The sequence below is a fragment of the Scomber japonicus genome, chromosome 18 (genome assembly GCF_027409825.1).
Source record: "Scomber japonicus isolate fScoJap1 chromosome 18, fScoJap1.pri, whole genome shotgun sequence".
Taxonomy (NCBI): domain Eukaryota; kingdom Metazoa; phylum Chordata; class Actinopteri; order Scombriformes; family Scombridae; genus Scomber; species Scomber japonicus.
In genome coordinates, this window is record NC_070595.1 from 10,135,067 (window position 1) to 10,157,878 (window position 22,812).

Here is a 22,812-nt window from a genome sequence, read left to right on the forward strand (position 1 = left end):
ATAAATCTGCTTCAAAACATCACTGTATTGTGTATGGTCTAGATTTAATGTGTCTAAAACCCATATGCTTCAAATAAGTGTGGGTGCCAAATATGAATTTGACTTCACCTCATTAAATGCAGCCAGTTTCTGATTAGGTTAAGCTTGAAATGATGATGGAAAACAGTTTTTTTTTTTGGTGTCGTTTTGTTTTAGTTTTTTCCTGAATTGAGACGTTAAGAGAGATTTCTACACAGATTTACATTCCTATGCCTGCTCAAAGTTGTAAGGTCACGTCTTATATTATGTTTCCCTGTTGTCATCCTTGGATTTTCCTTTTTTTTTTTACATCCTGTATTTGGCCTTCTCCCTGATACCATTAGTCTGAGTTCTTATTAAGCCAGTCCCCTGTAGTTGTCAGTCAATACAAGTTTGTTTTTTTTCATCCTGTTGGAAAAACTATGTTGTCATTCAGTATGTGACCTTTCATCCTGCAGCCCTGCATTGGTTTCTTTGTTATGCATAAAAAAATTGGTTGTATAGCTGTTTATTTTCTGGAAAGTAACATATTTTAATGGTTTTAGATCTATGGAACTGAGATTGATGTAATTTTGAAATAGTATTACGACTGTTATAAAACTATATGTATATTCAGAGAAAGAATATCATTGCTGCAGAATGAACAAGCCATTTTGTTATCAAATTTACTGAAATAAAGTGACTCTGATATGTACAAGGATGTATGTAAGAGTCCCACTTTGTGTGTGTGTGTGTGTGTGGGGGGGGGGGGGGGGTCATAAGATACTTTTGGGGACAAGTTAAAGACTTAGGATCAGTTTATTGGGCTTAGCTTGTCTACCTGAGGACAAAAGCTGTGTCCCATATTGTGAAAAAGCTGATTTATGGTTAGTGGTTCTGTAAATGAATGCAAGTCTATGTAATGTCCCCTATCAGCCAACAGAGGGCAGGCCGACACCAAAGATACTTTTAACTACTGAACTCCAGTGTTTTTATTTCTGCTCAACAGTGTGTGAGTGTGACCCCAACTCTAAATGTAGTATCGGCTACATTCAGAAGATGCTTTTAGTAAGAGATTGAATGCCGAGAAGAAACAGCCTCATTTTGACAGACTGAGACATGTCTAACATCGTGGACCCAGGTAACATAACCTAATCTCTTCTTGCGTGGCAGTCACAGATATCGTTTTTATTTAGGGACTTGCTAAGACTAGCTTGCTAATGCTAAATTAGCTGTTGGTAGTCAGAGTGGTAAAGTGTTATGCTAATGCTAGATAATAAACGATGTATAGTTAAAGCAGGGCGCTTTGGATTAAAACGTGATGTTTACATGTGATGTCTGATCTTTAGTGTCAAGGTTTGTTTTTATTAGGTGGCATTATGGGTATATAAATAGCGATTAGCTGGTAGCTGTTTGGTTAGCTGTTTGCTATTGATTTACTGAAGCTATTCAGCTGTGATGTTTTGTTTGTGTGCAGAAGCTTCCTGACAAACAGACCTCATTGAGCTTGTTAGAGCGATAACACAGGTCTATTTAGAGAAGTATGCTTGCTCTCTTCAGTAGTGGGAAGTAACTAAGTACTAACCATTTGATGCTCCTTTATACTTTTACTCCACTACATTCCAGAGGGAAATATTGTACTTTCTACTTCACTACACTTATTTGACAGCTTGTTTATCAGAACTTTATATTTTTTTCTCATTCCTCTCCCATTAATCATCTCACGACCCCTCATTTTTATCTGGTTACTCTTCTGAGAGACCACTGTATATAAAGTAGTGTAAACTAGCTCCACATCCAGCAGCTACAACAGTAATATGACACTGATGCTTCAGTTAACATTATCTAATGATGTCATATGTAATCATATATCAGTCAGAGGGACCAAACCACTACTTTTACTGTAATACTTTAACTACATCACTCATAATACTTATGTACTTTTACTGTAATACTTTAACTACATCACTCATAATACTTATGTACTTTTACTGTAATACTTTAACTACATCACTCATAATACTTATGTACTTTTACTGTAATACTTTAACTACATCACTCAATACTTATGTACTTTTACTGTAATACGTTGACTACATCACTCATAATACTTATGTACTTTTACTTTAATACTTTAACTAAATCACTCATAATACTTATGTACTTTTACTGTAATACTTTAACTAAATCACTCATAATACGTATGTACTTTTACTGTAATACTTTAACTAGATCACTCATAATACTTATGTACTTTTACTGTAATACTTTAACTACATCACTCATAATACTTGTGTACTTTTACTTTAATACTTTAACTACATCACTCATAATACTTATGTGCTTTTACTGTAATACTTTAACTACATCACTCATAATACTTATGTACTTTTACTGTAATACTTTAACTACATCACTCATAATACTTGTGTACTTTTACTGTAATACTTTAACTACATCACTCATAATACTTATGTACTTTTACTGTAATACTTTTACTACATCACTCATAATACTTGTGTACTTTTACTGTAATACTTTAACTACATCACTCATAATACTTGTGTACTTTTACTGTAATACTTTAACTACATCACTCATAATACTTGTGTACTTTTACTGTAATACTTTAACTACATCACTCATAATACTTGTGTACTTTTACTGTAATACTTTAACTACATCACTCATAATACTTGTGTACTTTTACTGTAATACTTTAACTACATCACTCATAATACTTATGTACTTTTACTGTAATACTTTTACTACATCACTCATAATACTTATGTACTTTTACTGTAATACTTTAACTAGATCACTCATAAAGTCAAGTTATGTGAACTTTGACCACAACTTTGCCCAAACTTGAAAAACTGCTTGGTTCACCGCAGGGATGCAAGGGACAACTCAACTCCAATCCATAGTTGTATTGTTTATTTTCGTTGAAGGTAGGTTTGGTTTTGACGGTACAGAACAGAACAGATTATGGATGGATCAGGGTAGGGTGGAGTAGGTTGATAATCTATGATACCAACAGAAAATGTGAATTAGTTTCAAATCAATCAACATCTTCTTCAAAAGATTTCTAAATAAATGTAACTGTACAAGTATAAGTAATAACTCAAATTAACTTTCAAATTAACTTAAGTCTTGTTTGTTACATTAACTGAAAGTATTTCAGTACATTTTCAATCATTTCACTACTCCATAAATAATATATAGGCAATAAAGTAAATCACTTAAATCATAACACAACCATTTCAACTTAATATACTTTGCCTACAAATTTCACAACATATCCGCTATTAAGATCTGATTTCCCCTACCAGTTGCGTCCTTTGGTCAACCATCAGTTGCGGTCGTGTGTGAGGTGAGAGGGCCTGACTGAAGTGCAGACAAACATTTAAAACCTCATGGGTGTTCAGGTGCACTTCCTGTTCCTGTTCCTGATTATTTTGGTATTTTTTGGCTCTGGGGTCGCCCTCTGCAGGTTTGGAGGGATAAGGTTCTTTTTTCCTTTTTTTCTCTCAGTTGACACAACACCTCCCACTTGACCTCCTGGTTCTTCAACCCAAGGAGGTCACACCACATTAATGATGTCCACGATCCAGATGTGGTTTTGTTTTCAATTTTGCTCTTCGACTGGCAGCAATACGACTATCCGTCTGACATCCCTGTGAAGAACTGTTGCAGGTATTTTGGTTGATGGCTTTTTCAGCTTTTGAGTGGGCTTCACAGTTGAGACTGGGTAGCTGGGGAAGGTCCTGACATACACATCCCTTACAATTCCTTTCTTGTCAGTGTTGACATCACCCACTCTGGCAAGCCTGAACTGTCCTCTCAAGGCATTTTGGTCCGCCAGCCAGACAACATCTCCAACTGCCACGTTCCTGTGAACTGTGTGCCACTTGGTCCTGACAAACAGGTTTGGTCCTGCTAACTGACTCCATTTCCTCCAAAACCGGTCCACTTCTGTTTGGATAGCTCTTAGTCTCTTGTAGGGGTAACCTTCGAAATCAAAAGTCCCTGGATCTCCGCTGTGTCCAGTTCTTCCAAGCAGAAGTGAATTTGGGCTGATGTATTCTACACATTCTTCACGGCTCTGAATTCTGGCATCAATCGGTCTTTCATTAGCAAGGTTTGAGGCCATGTAAAGGAAGGTTTGAAACTCACTCCACGTGAAGGCTCCATTGCCTCCCAGATTGTGCAAAGCCCTCTTCACGGTGCGGACAGCAGCTTCAGCAGCTCCGTTCCTGTGAGGTGAGTCAGCAGGGTGGATTTTCCAGCTCCATTCTGTGCCATGTTTGGAGGCTTCATTTTCAAGCTTTGATTTTTCCAGCCGGTCCAGAAACATATAAAGCTCCTTGAGGGCAGGTCTAGCTCCAACAAAGTTCTTTCCAGGATCTGACCACAGTTTCCTAGGATGTCCTCTTAGTGCTGTGAATCGATGGTAGGCCAGCAGGAAGCCTTCAGCTGACTGGTCACTGACAAGATCTGTGTGTATAGCTCTGGATGCCATGCAGCAGAAGACAATTCCCCACACTTTGAGCTTCACCTTCTTTCTCACCTCATCCTTAACTTCATAAGGTCCGAATAAGTCCACTGTTGTGTACTTAAATGGTTTGGCTGGTGTTATTCGCTCAGATGGAAGGTCACTCATGATCTGCTGGCATTTCCTGGCCTTTGCTTTTCTGCAGGACACACAGCTGTCGACAATCTTCTGGGCTAGTTTCCGGCCTCTTACCACCCAGGCTTTCCTCCTCATCCGCAGAAGTGTACCTGCTATTTCCTCATGATTTGCACTGTGTGCTTCTTGAGCTAGAAGAGTGGATATCCAGGATGTGCAGGGCAAGATCGGTACTGTAGTTTCCTCCTCGTTAAAGATTTGGAACCTTCCTCCGCAGAGCAAAAGTCCAGTACTTTCATCCTTGAATACAGCAAGTCTGTTGAGTGCAGTGTCTGGAAAGGTCGCCTCTTCCTGAGCTGCAAGGAAGATATCCCTGAGTGCATCTTCACACTCCCTAACGGTCAGTGCAGCTTCTTGGATTCTGGACTTGATTCTCTGGGCTGAAGGAATTCCCTCCCCTTTTGGCTTACTCGTGCCTGCGGTTCTGTCCAGCACCTTTCTCCACTTTGTGGCAGCTCTCCACACCCAGGCAAGAACTCTGGTCAGCTTAGTTAAACTGCTGAACTTGCTGATGTCAAGGATCCTCTTCACTGCAGAACCAGCAGGTGGTCTCTGGACTTGGTTTTCCTGTCCTCCATTAGGGCTGCTTTGCAGGTCCTTACTTTGGTCTGCTTTGGTCACGGCAGAGGTTGGAGACACTGGAGTTGCAGTGGTAGTTGGGGCCTGTTTGTTTCCTTTTGACTGTGCTCTGGTCAGTACCGCTGTGAAAGATTTCCTTTGGAGCTTATTTATACCTTCTCTGGCGTATGCAGCTACATCTTTAGCAGACTTTGTTGGCCATTCTTCCACAGGTCTTTTCAAAAACTCTGGTCCATTCTGCCACTCAGAGTCCTCTTTGAGGTGTTCTGGGTTTGCTCCCCTTGTTATGAGATCAGCGATGTTCTGCTCACCTGGAATCCACCTCCATTCTTCGACAGATGTGGACTTCTGGATCTCTCCAACCCTATTGGCGAAGAATGTCTGGTACCCATAGCTGAATACTTGGTCTGCTGGTGCACACTGTTCTGATGCATCCTCCTGCCTCCCACTTTGGCCTGACCGGACCCATGGCTTGAGGAAGAATCCGCCCGCCTTCAGGATTTCTTGGACTGTCTCTGTGGCTTTGTCCAGCTTTTCCAGGTCATCGTGGGATGTCAGGATGTCATCTACATAGGAATCCTCTTCGAGGATCCTACGCTCCTCCTCCAGGTGAGTGAACATGGGCAGTTTTGCTGTTTCCCTCATAGCCAGTTGTGCAATACACCCTGCTGGTCGGTCACCAATGTTAACTCTGGTGATGGCATATTCCTCAATTTCTCCATCTTCGCAGTCTCTCCAGAGAAATCTATGAAGGTGCATCTCCAGGTCTTCAAGCCACACAGAATTGTACATCTTCTTGATGTCCCCTAAGGCAGCATGGACTCCTCTTCTGAATCTTAGTAGCACTGCTCGGATGGGGTTGAGTACATCAGGCCCTTTCAGAAGTAGGTCATTCATGCTGAGCCCTTTAAACTTCTGGCTGCTGTTCCATACCAGTCGCACAGGTGTTGTGATGGAGTGTGGGTTTGGCGCCACCAAGTGGCTGACATACCATACTGGTCCTTTCCAGTCAGTGATGGTCTCTTTGGTGAGTTTCTTTGCTGCTTTTCTCTCCACCATCTCGTGGACTTGAGCTGTGTATGCTGCACGCCACTCTGGTTCTTTCTTGAGCTGTCTCTCTGTCCTCAGAAAAGTGGCCTCCACTGCATTCCTGTTGTTGGGCAGGTTATTTGGATCTTCAATCCATGGATATTTTGTGTCCCAGTGAGGCTCCTGACTGTGGGCATCCGCTTTCACATAGGTGAGGCCTTGTCTGATGATCTCCAGCTCTCTCTCCTCACTCAAAGTCATGTCTTTGCCTCCTGGTTGACAGTTACCGCACCGGCATCCTCCACACATGGGTTCACAAGCTGCCCCAATGCTGTCCCACTTCCACCAGTCCAAGAACTCTCTGCCAGCGACAGTGCTTTTGGTTTCCGCTCTGAACTCCTGCCTCTCAGCAATTTCTTGATACTTCACTGCTGTGGTTCTCATTGATCGTGCGAAGTGAGTCTCAGAACTGTGCAGGGCCATGTCCACTACTTCACAAAGGTCTGGATGTGCTCCACCAACAGTCTTTCCCAAAGGGCTCTCCCATAGGACGAGATCTCCTACTACCTTTACCCTTTGTGGAGCGAGTCTTCCTTCACGGTGGCTAATAAGAAGCTCGACATGCTCTGGTCTGTGAAGGTCTTCTAGGCTGATGTCAGGGAAGAACTTCTTGAGTTGCTGAGGTTTGATGACTCTCTGCACTCTTGCAATTTCATCCAAGCCATAGCAGATCAGTTCATGAGCTCTTTCCGTACCTCTAGGTGTCTTGACCCTCACTTTGAGCAAGTATCTTTTGGTCTTTACCTTCATGGCCATCCCTCCAACTCCATGAACAACAAGCGTGATTCTTTCACTTTTTAGCTTCAGTCTTCTGGCAGCTCTGTGAGTGATGTAGTTGGTATCTGATGCTAAGTCAATGAGAGTTCCAATTCTCTGCCCTGCATTGGTAGTTACTTCAAGGAGCATGAGAATAACTGGTAACTCACATGTGTTTGAGTCCATCACTCCAGGTAGGTTCCTTCCGGTGCAGTGTGATTTTGCAGCCATGTTGGTGAAAGCTTTCTTGAATTTCTCTGCCATGTCTGGGGTGAGCTCAGATATTAACCTCTCTTGCTCTTCTGTGAGTGTCTGCCTTCTGGTGCTGTATTTTCCTCCTTTCACAGATTCCTTCCCCTTGAATCCTCCTCTCAGGCAAAGAAAGTAATGGTGGTCCGAAGAGCTTCCTCTTTTGCAGTCTCCGTTCCTACACAGGTAAGTATCCGTACATTCCTCATCCTCTGCATGACATATGAGGCATCTTCTGCATGCTCCCAGCTTTTCAACCGCATTTAGCTTCTCACTAGGTTTTAGTTCTTTGAACCGCTTGCAAAATAATATCTTCTCACGATGCTTTTCGTCTCCACAGACAACACATCCCCCTTTCCTTGTGGTCTTTGTGGAGGCATACTTCTTCTCCAGGTAAGTGGGCTTCTTTTCAGATTTTTCACTCACACTCAGTTGGTCTAGTTTCTCTAGAATCTCCTCCTGAGTCTTTAAGAATGTGAGAAGGCTGTCAAAGTGATTGTCCGGTGTGACTGTGTTACCTGGATTGACCATGAATGTGAGCCAGTCCCTCTTCATATCGTCTGGCAGTTTGCGCTCAATCGATCTGATCACAAGGGGATTCTTGATGGCTCCAGTGCTTTCAAGCTCAGTGAGGTCGTTCAGTGCCTTTTCTACGGCTTGAATCAGGTCAATTACTTTCCTTGGCTGATGTGACTTTAAAGGGGGGATCCTCTCCAAATCCTCAATTATTTCCAAGGCGATTGTTGGCTTGTTCCCATACCTGTTTTCGAGAACTCTGAACATGTCTTCGGCAGTGTTGTATGTTGACAGGTGCAGGTCTCTGCTTATTCGCTCATCCACACTGTCAAGGAGTTGGAACTTCTTAACCTCCACTGAACCAGTCGGCTCTCCCTGTCTTTGCAGGCTCTCCCAGTCTTTCTTCCATCTGTGGAAAGTCCTCTTACATCCAGTGAATTTAGGTAGACTGGTTGGCTTTATTCTCACCACTGGTTGTGGAACTGCCATAGGTTGAGTCTCTAATCCTCTCCTTTCCTCCTCTGCCGTCCTTTGTGCAATGAGGAATTCTGCCCTCCTGGCTTCAAGCTTGTCCTCCTCTGCCGTCCTTTGTGCAATGAGGAATTCTGCCCTCCTGGCTTCAAGCTTGTTGCCATGTGATCTCAGGTCCTTCACTGTGGCCTCCAGGGGTGCAGTCTGATTTGATGGGATCCATTTTTCCCAGGCTCTCAAACTTGCTGTTGCATCCTGAACAAGTCTCCTCACTCCTTCCAGCTGCAGTTCGTAGCCGTCTCTATTTATGGCAGTGATGGGGAAAGCATTCGCTCTGTCACAGGCTGTCCCTGCTTCTTGGATTGCAGAAGTCACCTCATCCCTACCGTACCTTTGCCAGAGGTTGGATTGGACTGTTTTCCAGACTTCATCCAGTCTTGCATCACACTCAGCCATCGTCTTTTCAAGATCGTCCTGCAGCTGTTTCTCTAACTTGACTTCTCCACCCTCATCAACTTTATCTTCAATGTCTGCTAGTAGGCCAGCCCTGTAGTCATCATTGGCATCGCTGACATGCCTTGCCAGAGAATTAAGCTTGCTGAACTCCTCTTGTAGTTCATGCTTTATCATGCTCTCAGCACTCCTGCTCAGGTAATTTGCTTGCTTGGTGAAGGTTGCTTTAGCTAATGTCCTCTCTTGTTTCAGTTGCTTGACTGTTTTCCCGAGAGTTTCCTTTGCCATGGTGAAGAGTTTCCAGTTTTTTCCCTCTGCGTCGACAGCTTGACGTCCGGCCTTTTATCCTTGTCTTCACTGTTGAAGCTGATTATCAACTGTCAAGTTATGTGAACTTTGACCACAACTTTGCCCAAACTTGAAAAACTGCTTGGTTCACCGCAGGGATGCAAGGGACAACTCAACTCCAATCCATAGTTGTATTGTTTATTTTCGTTGAAGGTAGGTTTGGTTTTGACGGTACAGAACAGAACAGATTATGGATGGATCAGGGTAGGGTGGAGTAGGTTGATAATCTATGATACCAACAGAAAATGTGAATTAGTTTCAAATCAATCAACATCTTCTTCAAAAGATTTCTAAATAAATGTAACTGTACAAGTATAAGTAATAACTCAAATTAACTTTCAAATTAACTTAAGTCTTGTTTGTTACATTAACTGAAAGTATTTCAGTACATTTTCAATCATTTCACTACTCCATAAATAATATATAGGCAATAAAGTAAATCACTTAAATCATAACACAACCATTTCAACTTAATATACTTTGCCTACAAATTTCACAACATATCCGCTATTAAGATCTGATTTCCCCTACCAGTTGCGTCCTTTGGTCAACCATCAGTTGCGGTCGTGTGTGAGGTGAGAGGGCCTGACTGAAGTGCAGACAAACATTTAAAACCTCATGGGTGTTCAGGTGCACTTCCTGTTCCTGTTCCTGATTATTTTGGTATTTTTTGGCTCTGGGGTCGCCCTCTGCAGGTTTGGAGGGATAAGGTTCTTTTTTCCTTTTTTTCTCTCAGTTGACACAACAATACTTATGTACTTTTACTGTAATACTTTTACTACATCACTCATAATACTTGTGTACTTTTACTGTAATACTTTAACTACATCACTCATAATACTTATGTACTTTTACTGTAATACTTTAACTACATCATTCATAATACTCATGTACTTTTACTGTAATACTTTGACTACATCACTCATAATACTTATGTACTTTTACTGTAATACTTTAACTACATCACTCATAATACTTGTGTACTTTTACTGTAATACTTTAACTACATCACTCATAATACTTATGTACTTTTACTGTAATACTTTGACTACATCATTCATAATACTTATGTACTTTTACTGTAATACTTTAACTACATCACTCATAATACTTGTGTACTTTTACTGTAATACTTTAACTACATCACTCATAATACTTATGTACTTTTACTGTAATACTTTAACTAAATCACTCATAATACTTGTGTACTTTTACTGTAATACTTTAACTACATCACTCATAATACTTGTGTACTTTTACTGTAATACTTTAACTACATCACTCATAATACTTGTGTACTTTTACTGTAATACTTTAACTACGTCACTCATAATACTTATGTACTTTTACTGTAATACTTTAACTACATCATTCATAATACTCATGTACTTTTACTGTAATACTTTAACTACATCACTCATAATACTTATGTGCTTTTACTGTAATACTTTAACTACATCACTCATAATACTTATGTACTTTTACTGTAATACTTTAACTACATCACTCATAATACTTGTGTACTTTTACTGTAATACTTTAACTACATCACTCATAATACTTATGTACTTTTACTGTAATACTTTGACTACATCACTCATAATACTTATGTACTTTTACTGTAATACTTTTACTACATCACTCATAATACTTGTGTACTTTTACTGTAATACTTTTACTACATCACTCATAATACTTATGTACTTTTACTGTAATACTTTAACTACATCACTCATAATACTTATGTACTTTTACTGTAATACTTTAACTACATCAAGCTGATAATACTTATGCACAGTTACTTGAGTAGGACCTTTCTGTAATGGAGCATTTTTACATAGTTTATATTGGTAGTTTTATATAAATAAAATATTTGAACACTTCTACCTCTGGCTGTCTTTGAATAAATGAAGGAAAGTATAGTTTATATATTCTTGCAATGAACATATTAAAAATTGAAGTAGTCACAGACAATTTCTGTTATGCAGTTTTTCCACCAGGGGGTGAGAAAGAGAAGAAGGAGCCAGTTGATATGGAGGGTGAGAAAGAAGAAGATTCCTCTGAAATCAGTTGGAGTGAAGAACTTAGGCTAGTCCTCATCGGAAAGACTGGATCTGGAAAGAGTGCATCTGGAAACACCATCTTGGGCCGGAGGCACTTCCTGTCACAGATCAGTGCCAGCTCTGTCACCCAGATTTGCCAGCAGGGGAGCGCTGAGCTCTCTGAGGAAGAGGACATGGTGGAGGATGACCAGGCTGTCACACAGAGGAGGGTGAGGAGAGTGGCGGTGGTTGACATGCCAGGTTTCGGGGACACTCACCTCAGTGTGGAGCAGATTCATGCAGAGATCGCTAAATGTGTGTCTCTCTCTGCCCCGGGCCCACATGCTTTCCTCCTGGTGGTGCCAGTAGGACGTTATACAGACAGTGAGAACCAGGCTGTCTGCGAACTGAGCAAGATATTTGGGGAGGATGCAGTCCGTCACCACACAGTGGTTCTTTTTACCAGGGGTGATGATCTAGAGGGTTTGGGTATAGAAGAGTATCTGAGGGAGACTGCACCTGCAGGGCTTAAGGCTCTGATTGACAGATGTGGGGGTAGATACCACGTGCTCAACAACAAAGACCCCAGTAACATGGTGCAGGTTCAAGAACTCTTGTTGAAGGTGGACAAGATGGTGAAGCAGACTAACACAGGGTTTTATACTAATATCATGTTTTTAGAGGCAGAGGCTGCTATCAGGGAGGAGCAGAACAGGATGCTGTGGGAACGAGGGCAGGCAGAGGGGGAGGAACATGGGGGGAACAATAGCACAATGGAAGAACAGGCTAAACTTGCAAAACGAAGGAAGTGTGACTTGGTGTCTGACCAAACAGGGAGCAGTGAAAGAGGATCACAACAACTCAGTAAGAGGCAGATGGAGAGAGGAAATGATTTTAGGGTGGAGAGATGGACAGAGGAAAGGAATGCGTTTAGCTTCCTGAGGGACGGAGTAGAGAGATGTAGGGACCAGTTTAGAAGCAGGCATAGGGGCTGCAGCAGGGCTGTCATCAGGCGTCAGCCTCCCCGTTCATCCTTGATGAGGAGAGAGGCTGCTCTGTCTCCTAAGGTGTTGGACAGAGTAAAGATCCTGGTGGCTGCTGGAGCCACAGGCTTGGCAGTGGGGGCAGTGTTTGGGGCAGCTGCCCCTTTAGCAGCTGCAGCCGGGGCGTCTCTTGTGGGGAACTCGGTTGGTTTTGCTGCAGGTCAGCTAGCTGGAATGTCTGTAGCAGGGGGCACAGGTGTTGGGAAAGCTGTGGGGGCCATAGTAGCAGCAGCCTCAGGGAAAACTGCAGTGGCTCTGGGCATAGCAACGGGTGGAGTTGTGGGTGGTTCTGTGGGAGCCATTGCAGGTGCTGAGGCTGCCAGTCCTGGGGAGGGTGCTCTGGATGCTCTTGGGCAGGTTAGCATCATAGGGGCCTCTGCTGTGGGGGTGGCAGCAGGTATTGGGGGAACCATGGGAGCTGGAGCTGCTTTAGGAGCATCTCTGGGGGGAGCAGCTTCCAGCACAGCAGCACTCAGTGGAGCTGAAACTGCAGCAGTGGAGACAGCAGGTGTAGCCAGTGCTTCTGTAGCTCAGAGTAGTTTAGCTTCATCTGCAGGGCAGCATGCATTGACCACTGCAGGTAGTGTAGCTGCAGGTACTGGGACTTCTCAGTGTGCTGCAGCAGGGACAGCTTTAGTTCAGGAAGCAGCTGCTAATGTCCCAGCAGCAGTATCTGGGTCTGCTGGTGCCGTTTGTGGGTTATCAGGTCCCAGTGTGGCTTCAGTGGCTAGCAGGGTTGTGTCAGACCCCTGGGGCACTGTGACAACAACAACACGGATCCTGAATGCAGTGTCTGAGATAGGTAAGGCTGCAGCAGGGATCGCCTTGGCTGGTGGTTTGGTAGTGAAAGTGGTAAAGGAAAAAGTCAGAAGTGGCAGAGGAACAACAGAAGGTAGTTACTCAGAGAAGAAGTCCTATGAGATCTACTGGAACAAATAAATACAGGCTAAGACTAGACTCCATTCAGCTAATGAATTATTTTCTTAGCTTCTCCTCTCAGAGATATATTTTATTATCTTGCATATGTAAAGCACCTCAAAGATGCACAGCTGGAATAATTCAGTATCATATAACAATATATGTATCATTTGTATAAAAAATAACCCATTATAATAAATAAAACAGGGATTGTGATTTCAGTTGATTGAGACTAGTGAATGAGTCTTTGTACAGATCCAGAATCATTTAAAAAGAAAGTCTCATTTTCTGATAGAAAGTGTGGCTTGTCACAGTTCAGACATGGGAGCATTGTTAAATGACATGACTTTTATGAACATTTAAAATTGTTTCTCTTTTGTTCTTTCTAAAGAAGAATCACAGCACTATAAACTATACATAGAAAATTCTCTTAAGCACTATTATTACAGTGTTTGCTGGGTGGGGTGAACCTGATCAATTAATGCAGTTTATCTTGTTACAGAAATGGGTGTTGAACATGATGAACTGAAGTATTAAAAAAGGATTTTAAACTATGTGTTTGCACTGACAGTTGTATTGCACATCCTGTAATATGTAAACCACACAATAGATGTACAGTTATGTATTTACAGTTAGTGTCAATGTACTTCAGTGTGTTTAACTTTGCTGCAGTGAAATGAACAATAAAGACAGTATTCTTCCTTAACCACACATTTTGGCCTCATTTCTTGTCCTGTATTGTTGTGTTATCTTTTTGACAATGATATCATGACTTCATTTTATTAGAAAATTATCACAACATATTTTCTGTTAATTTTAGCTGGTTTTGCAGGACTAGGACACGCTACGGGCTGGCGTTTATTTTCCTTTGCTGGACTGATTAACAGGCCTCATAGGCGTCGTCTGAATGCAACACTGCTTGAGAAGTTAGTTGTGCTTAAAGGCTTCAACTGAGGAGACACCACTAGGTAAGGTAGCTAAGGTTACACATACTCCTTTGCTCACACAAGGACAGCACAAGGACTTGAGTTCACAAGCTTTGATAGCAACACTAGAGTTTGCTATTTATTATTTTTTTCAGTTTTACAGGTTTTTTCCTATACTTTAAATGTGTCTATGTTCTCTGACCTATGAAATATTTCAGTCCTATGGTGACTTGACAAGATCATTTCCTACCTCAAACAAGGACATTTCCAACCTCTTGCACATTTCAAATAAGAAATTATTGATAATGTCATAACTATTGGCTTTACTGATTCCTTTTCCTCCCTAGGCCTCTGGCTCAGGGTCCTGCTCGAAAATACCATACCCAAAATGAATATAGTATATCTCTGTAACTACAAGATCTATATGAATAATATTGGTATCATAATAAAGGTAGCACTTGTGAGATACATGTAGAGGTGAAAGCATCAGCATATATTTTACTTGCTCAGACTATATGAAGATTGAACACAGCATAAATTAAACATTTAATTTTCGCCTGACAAAAATGTACACTTTTAGAGTGAATAACACCTTCTGAATTATGCTGCTGTAGCCAAAAAACCTCTTGAAACTGTAGCATAACATCTGAACATTATCTGTGCCAAGTTTCATGTTAATAAAGTAAAGCACTGCAAAGTTAGAGAGATTTTAGTAGAGATCTATTTAGGCACTCAACTCTGCTCTGCGCATGCGTTGTGTAATGACGTCAACTAATCCAAGCAATATTTTCAGGAAGAGGATCAATATCTCGCCAACCGATTGGTCAATATGGACCAATCACACCTCTAATGAAAGTTCACACCCTCTAGAACGCAATGCAGTGGGCTAAATCTGTCGCAGTGGCACAGTGCAACCACTAGATGGAGACAAAGACCGTGTGTTTGTATTGAAGACAAGGAGGCAGCTATCTGCAAATCACCCCCCATGCCATGTAAATAAATGGAAACTGGCTTGAATCGACTCAAAATGATCCAGAGACATTGGAGTAGCTGTTACTGGGAATATTATGCGGCCAGACATAACTTTTAACCATAAAAACAGCGAAGGTAAGACATAATTTGTAGTTGTAAATTTACAATGGGAAGTTTGTTTGGATTTTTCGTTGACGGTTTAGGAGCGTTTTTGCAAATGGCACAATCAGTTGCTCGCTGTTTGACTTGTGTTTAGTTGAGCTGTAAATGGTTGCACTGCCTCGATAGCGGAGCTTCTTCTGAAAAAAATGGTGTGTCATATGACTATATTGGTGCTTTTTTAGCTGCCATGAGACCTTTTTCATTTATAGTGGGCGCTGTTGCCCCCGCCAGCCTGTGCCATGTCAAGTGATGAATCATACAGGGTAACGACTAATTTCGACCAATTAATATTACAACAGTATTTAACGTTAGCCAGTCTTCAACTGGAAGTCTTTCTTTAAGTGGTGTGTAATCGATTAGCTAGCTAGCTCTCAACTCAAAATGATTGCTTGTTTCTGTAGCCTGATCAGTGTGAGCAGACCAGCAGCTTCCACAGCAGTGACAGTGAGGCTAAAGGCAGATGGTGAGATGGAGAGACTGAGGTTTGCACAAAGATAGCTGTCAGGCAGTGGTGTGGTGATAATGAATATAGAGATGGGTAAACTGATATATATACTTGCAAAATATAGTATGGTCATATAGTATATTAATGTGACAATCAGATTTTTTTCTTTTGTATTGACATTGATAGAGGTTGTGCACACACCAGTTTCAGGTGTATACAAAATTATTCAACTGTGATGAAACTCACCATAAGTTTGGTAGTGATGGTTTTAAATAACTGAAAAGGTTAAAATGCTACCTAGTTTAAATTTCTAAATAAATCATCAATTTGGATAGTTTGTCTTTGAGTTATTGTCACTGATTCATAGTGGGCAATCTATTACACCAAGAGAGTAAATAAATATACTTCAGGAAGGGTTCTTTGAGTTACCGAACGTTTCTCAGGGCAGAGGTTTATATTGGGATGTCTCTAACATGAGGGGTCAGCATATCTAATCTGTTGACTGATTATGGGAGGAGTCAGATGTTTTTCCAGGTAGTGTACAAGTGAAGGGATAGATGAAAAAGGCTATTAGAGAAAGGTTGATTAAAAAACTGCCTTGGGGAAAGAAGTATTTTATTTTGATACATTTTTTGGCTGCTGTATTTTGTAACTTATTTTGATACATTTTTAAGGTGGGTATTTGGTATTTTATTTGGAAATACATTTTGATGTATTTGTGCCCATCCCTGAGAATGCTCAATGATGTGAAAAAGAATCCTAGAGTGTCAGCTAAAGACTTGCTAACATTTTTGTTGACAAATCTACAAAAAGTAAAACATTAAAGAAGAATGGAGTTCATGGGAGGACACCACGGAGGAAGCCACTGCTGTCACAGAAAAACATTGCTGCACGTTTGAAGTTTGCAAAAGAGCACCTGGATGTTCCACAGCACTACTGGCAAAATATTCTGTGGACAGATGAAACCAAAATTGAGTTGTTTGGAAGGAACACACAATGCTATGTATGGAGAGAAAAAAGGCACAGCACACCAATATCAAAACGTCATCCCAACTGTGAAATATGGTGGAGGGGGCATCATGGTTTGGGGCTGCTTTGCTGCTTCAGGGCCTGGACGGATTGCTGTCATCGATGGAAAAATGAATTCCCAATTGTATCAAGACATTTTGCAGGGAAACTTAAAACCATCTGTCTGCCAACTGAAGCTCAACAGAGGATGGGTGATGCAACAGGACAACGACCCAAAGCATAAAAGTAAATCAACAACAGAATGACTTGAACAGAAGAAAATACACCTTCTGGAGTGACCCAATCAGAGCCCTGACCTCAACCAGATTGAGATGCTGTGACATGACCTCAAGAGAGCAATTCACACCAGACATCCCAAGAATATTGCTGAACTGAAACAGTTTTGTAAAGAGGAATGGTCCAAAATTCCTCCTGACCATTGTGCAGGTCTGATCTGCAACTACAGGAAATGTTTGGTTGAGGTTCTTGCTGCCAAAGGAGGGTCAACCAGTTATTAAATCCAAAGGTTCACATACTTTTTCCACCTGCACTGTGGATGTTTACATGTTGTGTTCAATAAAAACTTGAAAACATATCATTTTTTGTACAGTATTAGTTTAAGCAGACTGTGTGTGTCTATTGTTGTGACTAAGATGAAGATCAGAACACATTTTATGCCCAATTTCTGCAGAAATCCAAGTAATCCCAAAGGGTTCACATACTTCTTGCAACTGTATATCTTATAGGGCTGTAACAACGAATCGATAACAAATTGTTGTTGCTGTTTAGATATTCTTGTCCAGAAGCAGACTGCAGAATTCAGTGGCATTGTAGTGTTTCCCTTGTACTGTAACTTGATCAAGCTTCAATAGATGTTCCTACATAAGACATTCTGGTCTCCTGACAAGTTCTTTACTTTGGGTTAACTAGCTCTGCATCAATTCTTTGACACCACTGACAACTGAATCAGTTCTCAAAACATATGTTCAACAGACATGGAGGAGGAAGGCTGTCAGATTGTCTGCTGCTTTCTCTTCAGAGGGACATCTCAACTCATCAGAACAAGGTTACATACTCATAGTCAAAAGAATGCTTCCTTTATCAATCTTGCTTCTCACTTCCAAGCCAAGACTGCACAAGACAGCAAGTCTCTTGTTAAACATTAAACAATGTTACCCATTACCCTGTATTTTATTACAGATGCTTGCAAAATAAATGTTTAAAAAGAAAATCGTATTTAACACAAAGGTGTTGTTTCTATAGTCACTGTATAAAATATTCATCTAAATTGGGGAAGAAGCCTTTTATCAAACATGTATCATTGTTCTCTACTAATGGAGGCCCACTGAATGTATCAGAGGCCCTTTATATATTTTTGTCCGCCCGTTTTTATCAATCTAATGACTTTCCTCTAAGCCACACGATTTCTGAGAAATCACATGATACAACTCTCTTACTTTCACTTTTCACTTTCAGAATAACTCAGCCTATTATCACATCACATAATGTTTGTTCAGAGCTGGTAGGAGTGACATACACCAATACAAAGTTTTGCTTTGCAAATGTAAAGTAGTTTATAAATAAAATGTGTTATTATTATTATTATTATTGTTATTATCATCATTATTATTAGGCTATTATTATCAGCTCTGATTTAGACGTGCTTTATTTTTTGCTATAAAGGAAATTGAGCATGGCTTACTTCAAGGTTTGATGCATGCTCTGTTCATAAAGCAACACTTTATTCTACCAAGTATGCCTGATGTGGCCACAGCAATAAAACTAATAACTAATTCAAACATATCTGAGAAGCAGCATGGCACAGAGACAGGCAGGGCTGGCCATCCTGACTACTGAAAATGAACTTCTTGACATAAGGAGTGGAGTGTTTGATTTGTTAATGGGCACGCCAAAATCTGTGCTCATGTACACTCACCTGCCAGCCTGTATGAAAAGCATCATTAACACATAATGTATTCCTATTGCTTCTGAGGGTAGTGCTGATGACCTAGTACTGACACGGACACCTGTTGATTGTTGACTCGGCCTGGGACATGATCAGGGACGTCTCCATGGCAATTTGCCGTGTTTTCGCGATGACACCCTACGAAGTGAGGCACTCATTGTGAAGCTAGACGAAGCAACTCTCCGGGCCTATGTACACACACGCATCCATGGACACTTACACACATGCACATATACTACACTTCCCAACCCCCCCATCCCACGCCTTCGCCGCTTTCACCCCCCAGTGCGACAGGCGGGGTCCGATGGTTGTTTTTTTGTGTTTTTATGTTGTAAAATGTGCTTAGCTATATGTGGTCATGTTGCTGGGGTTTTTTTTCCCCCGTTCCCACACTGTACTCCCGAGAGCACAGTCTGGGAGATGCTTTTTTTAACAGTTAAAGTGCACTTATTGTTTTTTATTATTTATTTAGAAATAATTCAGTTATTTTTAATTATTATTTATTTTAAATACATATTTACTAATGTTCCATCATGTTCTTTATATGTTTAAAAATAAAAAAAACTGTTCAATGGAAAAGTTTTCGTTTTTGTTTGTTTTTAAATACAGACATTTAAAAATATCACATTTTAGAGCTGTAATCATAATACGGAGAAAACGGGTTATTTTTGCCTAGGTTATCATACCGTCAGAATCTCATACCGGCCCATGCCTAATCAAGAGTCCAATATGCTGCTATATAGGCGGGTATATAGGCGCTGACACTGTTCTTGTTACGCACCGACGCACAGCAGCACACAAACATGCAAAACATTACAAATAAAAGGACTACAATTTTTATTGATGATGATGAATTTTTATTAATAATGATGAAACTATCTGAAAATGTTACACTTTACACTGAGAATGAAATGAATGGCAGCCGCTTTATTTGTTTTCTCAGACAAAAACTTGAATGTCACGTGACATGTACGCAGTCCTATAGAAAAGAAAAGAACGTAGCCATCTCACAATGTATGAGCCCAAACTGTGAGATGGCTACGTTTTACACTGTGGACCAACGTAGCTGTGATATGTTTTGATGTGAGACTTGACTGCATTTATCCATCAGTGATGATGGGATGACTGATGTAAGTTCTCTATCACCAAAATTCTGCAAGTTATAGGTTCTGAGACAAAAAAGTGTTACAACCTACTGTAAATATGAATAATATTTTACTCAAAAAGACTTCCACTTTATTTTCATATTTAAAGGGCACAATATCTAGTTTTTGCTAAGAAGACAATGCTGCAGCTAACTAGCTAACTAGCTAACTAACAGTAAGTCAAATATCTTCCAACATGCTAAGGCAACTCCTAAATATTGCCCATAATATCGTCTAGTCACTTTACTTGGGATACTCTGGGTAACGTTTTGAGCAATATTGCAAAAGCAGATATGTCTTATATATTTTAATATCATTGTAATAATATAGCTGTGTAGTAGCAGACTAGCATATGCTAATAGGTCATTTGCAAGACTTTCACACGTTGAGGTCAACATTCATATAACTCATACAGGAGAAAATGAGGCAATGTTGACATGAAAACATACATTGGGCAACATTTTGAGCAACATGACATAGCAACATACCAGCCAACAGTAATCACAGTGAGTTGTAGGGGAAATGTTTACTTTGTAATGTATCTGTGCAACAAGGCGTCATATAATAACTGCTACAGTGTTGAGATATCTGCTTTTGTAATATTGCCCAAAAGTAATTCATGTATTAAACATTTGGAGAATCAAAGAGTTGAAAACAACTTCACTGACCAGAACTAACATCAGCTGATATTATATTTAAAGGCATCGGGTCTTATTTGCATTGTTTAGTCAATAGTCATGTTATTTAATGAAACATACCTCCCAATAAAATGATTCTGTAATCAATCCAAACATGAAATTTCTTTAAATTAAAATATGGGGAGAAACATCAAAGATCCCCTTCAGACATGTTTAAATCTATACAATATTCTTCTCTTATATTCTTTGAATAATAATATGGGTCTGACATGGTTTTTCTACAAATGTTAAATTATATTGTTAAAATACAAAAAAACAATTAAATATACTGAAAAATACAGAGACTGTAAACATGCAAATATATTTTATTTTAAAAGTTTGACAGCTGGACACAAGATGTCTCTTACTTCACTGTGAAGTTCATGCTCAGTGTTTGTGCACTGCAGGCCTCAAGTTTCCACTTCACACCTGTGGAAGCTGACTATTGGACCAGAATTGGCTCATATGAATGAAAGAGAAAGGAGAGGCAGAAAGCAAGTACATATTTATCTGTTTGACTGTAAAACAAAAAATATATCAACCAAACCTAAAACCAAACATATGCAGAATAGGTAAGGTAATAAGGTGTAACAAATGTCTGCATGCATCAATGGTTAATAAATCACTCAATAAATGAAAATATTTTTTCATATAATTCTTTACAGATCAGTTATAAGCCATTAATAAGAATAATATGCTTTCACTTTGCTTTTTTGGATTATTGAGTGTAGACTGATGAGCAAAAAAAAATTGTCAGATGAACCTGATTTCTAAAATGATCAGATAAGAACAAACTTCAAGAGGACCATTTCTAAACTGATAAGCACAGACACCAGTATCAGAATTAGTCATTTACAACAGCTGTAATAATATACCTGAGACTTTGTTCATAAAAAAATATTATATTAAAACTCATATAACATGACCGTAACCTCCATAAAATGTGTTTATTGCCTGTCTGATCTCCTTATGTGAAACCCAAACTCCACTTCCTGGTTAATGTTTCATTAGTAGAATAGAAAAGATCCTTTATTGTCATTGTCACAAGACACAACAGAATCTTTAAAGTGCTCACCAGTCAGTGCTTCATTCATAAATAAAAAAATGTAAAAATATAATAGTTACTAAAAGAAAAGATCATCAATAAATACTATACATAAAAACAGTCCAAGTATACCTACATACACACATAAGGTTACATCCTGTCATTGCATGGCCCTATTGCACAGTCAGTGGTAAACAGTATTAATTAGCAGCATTGACTGTAGTAATCGATGTAGGAAAAAACTGTGTTTGAATCTGTTTGTCCTTGTTTTAACTGATCTGCATCATCCGCTTGATGGCGACAGTTCAAACTGAGAGTGTCCAGGGTGAGAAGAGTCCTTTATAATGTTCTGCACTTTTGATGCAACAGGAACTGTGTAGATCTTCCACTGTGGGGAGAGGGCAGCCGGCGATCTTTTGGGCCATGTTTATGACCTTCTGGGGCGTTTTCCTATGAGCCACCATACACAGATGCAGTATGTAAGAATGCTCTCATTGTGCTCCTGAAACCAAAACTACGCCCCCTGCTGTGGTTGTTTTTAATCAGTTGCACTTCCTGTTTTACACAATTCTCTCCGGTTCAAACAGAGCAGGGAGCAACGCTGCATCTGTCACAGTCTGATCAGTAATTCAGATTGAAGAATCAAAGGAAATGACCTCACAGGGATCAGGTTGATCATGTAAGAAGCACAACAATATTTGGTTTTACCAGATTTAGTTTGTTTGTTGTTGTTGTCTAGTTCCAATTAGAGAAAATGATAAAATATTTACAATTAAAAAGGAGAGAGAGAAGAAAATGATTAGAGAGAGACATATATACATATTGCACATTAGTGTGCAAATGTTGTGTGTGTGGGGGGGGGGGGGGGGGGCGGGGGGGGTAGGAAAGGGAGAGAGACTGCTATATAAAATAATATAAAGAATTATGAATTAACATTTGACATTAAAGAGATGTTAAATGCAATTTTCAGTTTATTCATTTAAATAAAAAGCTATATAAAACTATTTCCCCTTGTTTGTTTGTTTGGTTTTTATTACACCATCAAACGAACATAATGTAGTTTTAAATACATGACCATACAAAACAATTCCGTGTTTTAGAATATTAATCAAACCTGACTGCCTGTTTGTACAGTGGTCACCACTTTTTCCTCACAACAAGAACATTGTGGTTTTATATTCAGTGGCCAGGAACGGACAGCTATAACCAAAAGCCCAGTGGGGAAGCCCAAAGAAAGAAAAAAAGAAGAGAAAAAAGGGGCTGCAATTTTAAAAGAAGAACGTTTTTTGTAACACTCCTTTTGGTGATGTGCACC

At 40.0% G+C, this 22,812-nt stretch overlaps 1 protein-coding gene across 1 annotated transcript; it reads left to right on the top strand.

The window, feature by feature from the left end:
- The first annotated feature begins 1,012 nt into the window (after positions 1 to 1,012).
- LOC128379065 (uncharacterized) lies at positions 1,013 to 13,853 on the top strand. The gene is made up of 2 exons (XM_053338679.1): positions 1,013 to 1,138; positions 11,137 to 13,853. The coding sequence occupies exons 1-2, from the start codon at positions 1,117 to 1,119 to the stop codon at positions 13,170 to 13,172; spliced, it is 2,058 nt and encodes a 685-aa protein (XP_053194654.1). The 5' UTR covers positions 1,013 to 1,116; the 3' UTR covers positions 13,173 to 13,853.
- Positions 13,854 to 22,812: the final 8,959 nt, after the last annotated feature.